Source organism: Trichechus manatus, unplaced genomic scaffold, assembly GCF_000243295.1.
Source record: "Trichechus manatus latirostris isolate Lorelei unplaced genomic scaffold, TriManLat1.0 scaffold00037, whole genome shotgun sequence".
Classification (NCBI taxonomy): Eukaryota; Metazoa; Chordata; class Mammalia; order Sirenia; family Trichechidae; genus Trichechus; species Trichechus manatus.
In genome coordinates this window covers 11,813,193-11,821,047 of record NW_004443973.1, presented here as the reverse complement: position 1 = coordinate 11,821,047, position 7,855 = coordinate 11,813,193, and the positions used below count along the sequence as shown (strand labels likewise).

At 45.7% G+C, this 7,855-nt stretch overlaps 1 protein-coding gene across 1 annotated transcript in view; it reads left to right on the top strand.

The window, feature by feature from the left end:
- Nucleotides 1-4,962: 4,962 nt before the first annotated feature.
- PDK1 (pyruvate dehydrogenase kinase 1) overlaps nt 4,963-7,855 on the top strand; it is a 43,851-nt gene continuing 40,958 nt past the window's right edge. Inside the window, exons 1-2 of the mRNA XM_004375503.2 lie at nt 4,963-5,219; nt 7,659-7,800. Coding sequence (XP_004375560.1) covers nt 5,018-5,219; nt 7,659-7,800 — 344 coding nt within the window. The 5' untranslated portion in view covers nt 4,963-5,017. The remainder of the gene's footprint in view (nt 5,220-7,658; nt 7,801-7,855) is intronic.

Genomic DNA, 7,855 nt, shown 5'->3' with positions numbered 1-7,855 from the left:
CTGTCTCTTGGGCTAATACTTTCCTTGTGTCTTTGGTGTTCTTCATTCTCCTTTACTCCAGGTGGGTTGGGACTAATTGATGCATCTTAGATGGCTGATTTTGAGGTTTTCTTACTCAGGAAACCAAATATTCACTTTAAAGAAATCCCTGACCAAAATTAATCTGCCAGCAGTCTTTCTTTTACCCAAAGTTGCAAATCCTTCTTTCCTGTTTGAAAAAGCGAGGCTTACTAAATTTGAATTTCAAAACACATGGCTGGGTAGAGGGGCAGAGACTATCTTGTGAACTGATATCCATTGATCTCAGTAAAAGGAGGAGGACAGGATTCAACCAATCATGTTATGATTAGCCATTGATTGATTGGCTATATTTCTCCCTCCTCTTCTGTTTATAAGCCTCATTGTATCTCACTGTACCTCAAGCTATTTGCTTTTACTGGAATCAAAATGGTCTCCCTATAAAACCCAAACCAAACCCGTTGCCGTCAAGTCAGTTCCAACTGATAGTGACCCTATAGGAGTAGAACTCCCCCATGGGGTTTCCAAGGAGCAGCTGGTGGATTCGAACTGCCAACCATTTGGTTAGCAGCCATAGCTCTTAACCACTGCACCACTAGGGCTTTGGTCCCTGTGTACATATAGAATAACTGGTTAGAATAAACCTTAAGTTCAAATTCCATTGTGTTTCAATTATTTGTGACACTAGCTTGTTTTCCATCGCTTTTCTTAATTTTTTTGGTCAGACCAGCCCAACATGGATCATGAATTCTCAGTGAATTTAGAGAGTCTCGCTCAAGTATGCTATATAAAGATGTCTATAGAGTCTGAGAAACAGTTTTAATTTCCTGAAATCCTTGGAGTTGGGGTGACTCACCCAGGCCATTGCCTTGAGATCTTTTGAACCTTGAGCCTTGAGCAGACTGGTCTCCTAAAAGTCACCTTTAAGGCAAACAATAACCTTGCTAATTAGTAAAGACTGTTTTGCCTTGAGCATTGTGCTCTTTTGAAGAATTATCAATGTGCAGTCAATTTCCAGAAACAGAAACTCCAGGGCCCAACTGGAAGTTGTGTTTTAGGGTAAATTGTTATTATGTAAATACTGTCCCCCACCCAACACCACCCCGTCCTTTTCCATGGGAATGTTGATAAGATGGGGTATAGGAATCTTTGGGAGTTCTTTTCTCTTTGGACACTTTGACTTTCTAGTCAGAAGTGTTGCCTGATTTGCAAAGCATATATTAAATAAAAGGAGCCATGGTGGTGCAGTGGTTAAAGTGCTCAGCTGCTAACTGAAAGGTGGTGGTTCGAACACACCAGCTGCTCCCTTGGAGAAAGATGTGGCAGTCTGTTTCCGTAAAGACTATAGACTTGGAAACCCTATGGGGCAGTTCTGCTTTGTCCTGTAGGGTTGCTATGAGTCAGAATTGACTCAGTGGCTACAGGTATATTAAATACAGCTACTCGTCACTTATCTACATGGTTAGGTTCCAAAGACCAGGTTGTTACGCAAAAATCAGCATTATGAGAAAATGGAGGATGACCATATCAGAAGACAAAATGGAGTATGACTACATCATTACTCACCCACTGCCATTAAGTTGACTCTGACTCATAGCCACTCCATAGGGTTTCCAAGGCTGTAAATCTCTACGGAATCAGACTGATAAGTTTCTTCCGCAGAGCCACTGGTGGTTTCGAACCACTGACCTTTCGGTTAGCAGTTGATTGCTTTAACCACTGCACCACCAAGGCTGCCAAATTACATCATTACATAACTGCCAAACCACTAAGAATCACGGCCCAAGCAAGTTGATACATAACCTTAACCATCACATCCCATGTTACTCTCAACTCATACCTCTGCGTTCATTACTGCCAGATGTATGTCGTTAATGCGCAAAATAGTTGGATAGTAGATTTATTACTATTGCGGTAAATGTGAAATGTTGGATAATGAGATAGTCGATAAGTGAGGGGTAGGTGTAAACTTCAAATAAATTTATATTATTGGCTTAATATTATTTTATTAACAAGCCTTAGAATATGACTATATTTTATATCTACATAGTTAAGTAATACATCCATTTAGTAAATTCTCAATGGTTCTCTCCAACTTCTGGACTCTAAGCCTTTGACCAAGAAGCAAATAGTTGATGCCATTCTATACATGTTCTTATATACTCATTCTCTGTATATTGGGTGCGAGCTCTGTGAATATATGTCATTTGAAGAAAAGAAAAAATACTTTATAGAACAGTTGATTTGCTAAAATAAATCTCAAGTTTTCTGTTGGGCCTTTGTGCTTCCATTCAAGTTAATGTTCAGCTGAGCACTTTGACATGCTTAGACTGTAGCAGAGATGCAAACAGAGGTTGAGGGAGATGAATGATGCCGTACATAGCATTTATTGAGGAATAGAACAGCTATAGCTGGGCAGCACTAGATAAAAATACAAAGTGCTCTGAGGTACAAGCAGAGAGAGGAGTCTATATACATAGAGAACAAAGGAAAGGTAGGGGCTTAATGATTGATAAAATCAGCTTCAGTTTGAAGTCCTTTAAAATGTAAAGGTCCACCACTTGGCTAGGAAGCAGTGGATTACTACCTGGGTGAGCGGTGCCAGCCAGTTTGTTTATACACATTCTTCCTAGGAACAGATTGTTTGTATCCTGACATACTCTTCCTATATGGTTTACGTCCTGACCTTTTGTTTCCCGAGAATGCATGTTGGCTCCATCTTTCTTAGTCTGACATGAGCGCCTCCAGTCTGAAACTTTTCCATCTACAAAGTGCTGTTTCCACCCTGTCTTAGTCATCTAGTGCTGCTCTAACAGAAACACCACAAGTGGATGGCTGTAACAAAGAGAAATTTATTCTCTCATGGTCTAGTAGGCTACAAGTCCAAATTCAGGGTGTCCGCTCCAGGGGAAGATTTTCTCTCTGTGTCGGTTCTGGAGGAAGGTCTTTGTCGTCATCAGTCTTCCCCGGGACTAGGAGCTTCGGGTCCAAAGGACGCGCTCTGCTCCTGGCACTGCTTTCTTGATGGTATGAGGTCCCTATGTCTTTCTGCTCACTTCTCTCTTTTATATCCCAAAAGAGACTGGCTTAAGACACTATCTAATCTTGTAGACCTCATCAATATAACTGCCGCTAATCCATCTTACTACATCATAGTGATAAGAGTTTACAACACATACGTAAATCACATCAGATGATAAAATGGTAGACAATCATACAATACTGGGAATCATGACCTAGCCAAGTTGACAGGTATTTTTGGGGGACACAATTCAATCCATGACACACCCCATCCCCGCAACTACCTAAACTTCAGTTTCCAAGTGGTCAATGTTCCCCCTTCGAACTAAACACAATTTGCCTGACTAATAAAGTCTAAAAAAGAATTTCATTCTTTCTACATATTATAGTTTTATACAACTCAAGACCTGACCACCATACAGAATTGTTATTCTATACCAGTAACTGCTGGGCTTATATATATATTTTATTTAATTGATAAATTTCACACCCACAGTTAATTTTTTTGCATCTGAGACATACAAGGAAGTCCCTGGATGGCGCAAATGGTTAAGTACTTGACTACTAGCTGAAAGGTTGGCAGTTTGAGCCCACCCAGAGGTGCCTTGGAAGACAGGCCTGGCAACCGCTTCCAAAAGGTGACAGCCTTGAAAATCCTATGGAGCAGTTCTCGTCTCTGCTTACCGGGTTGCTATAAGTAGGAATCTACTTAAAGGCAACTAACAACAAGACTTACCGAACTACTGGGGCTGGGTACATGGGGGCAGCAGCATGTTGTTCACAGCGAAGGGGCAGAGGTGATTTTCACTATAGACTGCAGCCTTCGCAGCTTTGCCTCTGGGATTAAATCAGTATTAGAAATTGTCTAGTCCTGTGTTCACTATTTGGAGCCCTGGTGGCACAGTGGTTAAGAGCTCAGCTGCTAACCAAAAGGTTGGGAGTTCTATTCCACCAGCTGCTCCTTGGAAACTCTATGGGGCAGTTCTACTCCGGGTATAAGGTCCCTATGAGTCTGAATCGACCCGGGTGCAACGGGTTTGGTTTTTTGGTTTTGGTGTTCACTCTTAAGAGGCCTGCCTGGAAAGGGTGGAGAGCCAGACTGTGCCCCTAAGCTAGTTGAAAGACCTGGGCAGTCAAAGCGGAGGGATCCTTTAAACACATCGCTGACCATGCCAGGAATGCCTGCAGATAAAGCTTCCAGTTGGGCTGCCAATCATCTCCTAGGATTGCGGTCGCTGTGGTATTTTTGAGGGCCACATCCTGTAGTGTTTATGTATTACCGTTTGGCAAGAGTCGGCTCCTGAAGCTCTCAGGGCCTGTTTCTTCACCAGTAAAATGTGGCGTTTGCATCAGAGAAGAAAGTATCTGGAAAAGCGCTGGGGGCAGTGACACAGCGGTGGGTGGAAGCCGAGCGCAGTTCTGTTCTTGAGCATTTTGGCTGCGGCTGGGAAGGCAGAGAAAACAAAAAGGTGGCGTTTGCTCCAAAAGGGCGTGGGAAAGGGGCGCACAACACCGCAAGTCGAGCGCCACAGCCAACGGCAGGCTTTCTGGCCTGGCAAAGGAGACGGGCCAGGGAGCTGGCGAGCCTCTCTCCTCAGGCCTTGCCTCCTCCCGCGCGCCGGGTCCCGGCGGTCGGCGTCGTTCGGCGGAACCCACCGCGGGTCCGCAAGTGGGTCGGCCTCGCGCGCGCCCTCTCTGCCTACCTAGCTCTCCGAGTCCGCCGGACAGGCAGGGGGCCGGACTTCGGAGCAGGGGGCGGTGCCTGCGCCCGCCCTTCCAGCCTATCTCCCCGCCTCCCTCTCTCACTGGGTCCCGCCCCACGGGGCAGGGGGCTGGGCTCCGGCGAGGGGGCGGTGGCCGCGGAGGTGACAGTCGTTCCCCACCCCCGCGGCCCGCCACGTCCCTCACGTAGCGCAGGGCCGAGCTGCGGATCGGCGACCTGGCGCCCAGGACTCCAGGTCCTCCAGCGGGGCTCGGCATGCGGCTGGTGCGGCTGCTGCGGGGCGCCGCCTCGGCCGGCCCGGGCCCCGGGCTGCGCGCCCCCCGGCCCAGAGCCAGCCGCAGCCTCACCTCGGACTCGGGCTCCGGCCCTGCGGCTGAACGCAGCGTTCCGGGCCAAGTGGACTTCTATGCGCGCTTCTCGCCGTCCCCGCTCTCCATGAAGCAGTTCCTAGACTTCGGTGAGTGCGGCCTGGGCCTCTGGCCTTTGTGCGCCGCCCCGGGCGAGGAGCTGCCGCCGCTGACCCCCTCTCGTCTTAGGCTCACCCCTGTTCTATCGTTTTCTCCCCCAGTGCCCTGCAACGCTTCCTTCCTCCCTCGCGGATCCGTAAACTCAGGTCCAGGCGCTTGCTGCCCGGGTCAATAACTGGGAGTGTGTGTCTTTTACTGTGTATTGTTGAAAAACAAACCAGAAGGGCTGAAAGCGGAATGACCTCCCGCCTTTCAGAGCACGGGTGCAGATGCGCATAGTGGGCCAGGCCCTTTCCGAGGAGCCGAACTGCGGGGAGAGGCAAGTGCAAGGACACCCCCGGGAATCGTGTACGGGATCTGCAGAGCTTCATACATGCTCAGTTTTGCATATGTGATTGCATAAAATTAGCATGATGATGGGGGAAAACAGGTTATATAACCGGCCCCGTGTTTCATAGTATGTTTTTCTCAACAGTGGCTTAGGAGTGTTTCCACCAACAGCAGATTCATTTAATCAGCAGCAAATAACTCTTGAGCACGTGTAAAGTGCATGAGTACAAGATGCTGTGGGGTATACCACATATTACCCCTGTGGAAGCGACGATCAACTTTCTTCCTGCTCAGATGGATGCTTCCTGGTTTTCTCTAGAAAACATAACAACAGATGGAGGAAGGAACTGTAAACTTAGCATTTAACGTTTGACTTTCTATTTGGGGGCAATGAAGGGGGAAAGGACAGACTCTAATAAAGTGATAAAATTTGGGTAGAAAAAAGTTGCCTTGTGCATTGTGATTGCTATTAGGTCACTAACAGATCACTAGTGGACTTGAAAGATACTAGTAGGGCTGGCAACTTTATCTTAAAAAAACAAACCCATTGCGTCGATTCTGACTCATAGTGACCCTGTAGGACACACTAGAATTGCCCCATAGGGCTTCCAAGGCTGTAAATCTTTATGAAGTCTACTGCCACATCTTTGTCCCGCAGAGCGGCTGGTGGTTCAAAGTGCCTGAGCTTTCCGTTAGCAGCTGAGCTCTTTAACCACCGCGCCACCAGGGCACCTGATTTTATCTTAAAACTGATTTCTAATCGCAGACTTTTTTTTTTGACTCAAAGCCCTTTGTTTTGTTTTTACTTTAAAATGGCACTAGTATGATTAAGGGGTGAATTTGGCCTTGTTCACAAGTATGCCTTTACACTTTCACAAGAAAATGTTTTCCTTTAATACCATAACTGCTATCTCCAGTCTAGTTTTTGCTAAGATTATCTCTGCTAAAGAGCAACATTAGTGAGTTTAAAGTACATTACTGAAATAATATGACTTTTTAGTTTAACTTTAAATGGAGCTGCTTGCCCGAGGACATTCTACAGATGTTCTGCTCAGAATCCTGATACGGGGAATGGAAAAGGGCCATCTGCTATGCAGGAATCTGACAATTGAATCAGACCTGCTGAAGAAGATTAGGTAGCTACAAGCCTGAAAACGGTTGCTGAACAGGCCTTGGTGTTTTTTGCTTTCTGTTGCTTGAAAGGCCCTCTACCTTTACTCATTGCTTCTGATGATTAATATTGTTGTTGTGTGACATCAAGTGAATTCTAACTCATAGTGACCCTATAGGACAGAGTAGAACTGCCCCATAGGATTTCCAAGGAGTGGCTAGTGGATTTAAACTGCCAACCTTTTGTTTAGCAGCCATCACTCTTAACTACTGCACCACAGCCTAGGAAACCCTATGGGGCAGTTCTGCTCTGTCCTGTAGGGTCACTATGAGTCAGAATTGACTTGATGGGAATGGGTTTTTTTAATCTTTTTGGGAGCAGATTGCCAGGTCTTTTCTCTGGTGGAGCTGCTGGTGGTTCGAACTGCCAACCTTTTGGTTAGCAGTTGAGCGCTTAACCATTGTACCACTAGGGCTTCTTGGTGATTAATACAGGGCTTCTATATGGAATGAATGAATCTTCCCATGCACATGTTCAAATTTTCTGGTTTCTCAGATTTTTTTTTTAAACCTAGAGTTAGGAATCAGATTTTCAAAATGATAGCAGGTTATATAGGAAAGACTGTTTCATGTTCTACTGTTAATTAGATTGACCCTTGCTCAGACATGCTCAGGTTAGGGAGATAATCAGGTAAGGATGCTTGAGGAAGTAAAGGAGACAGGAAAGTATCTTAATTGCTCTATAGAGGGATTGGAATTCCAGGAATTGGAAGGTTCTTCTGGATACCTCAGAACTCTAAAGACTGTTATCTCCTCTCCCACCCTGCTCAGGCATGGATATCTTTTGCCTCCTATTCTGTACCCTATCATTATGGTGTTCTACCTCTCTTGGCCCCGCCAGATAACTTCCTCTGTCTTTCTCCCTGCCTTGTGGCTTCAGCTGTCTGATGGTTTCTACTAACTGCTTTTCTTACCATGTTTGGTTTCAGGATCTGTGGATGCTTGTGAAAAGACCTCATTTATGTTTCTGCGGCAAGAGTTGCCTGTTAGATTGGCAAACATAATGAAAGAAATAAGTCTCCTTCCGGATAATCTTCTCAGGACGCCATCAGTTCAATTGGTACAAAGCTGGTAAGAGTCCCCTCTTGTGTTTCCAACATCTTTTTTTTTTTTTTTTTTTTTTTTT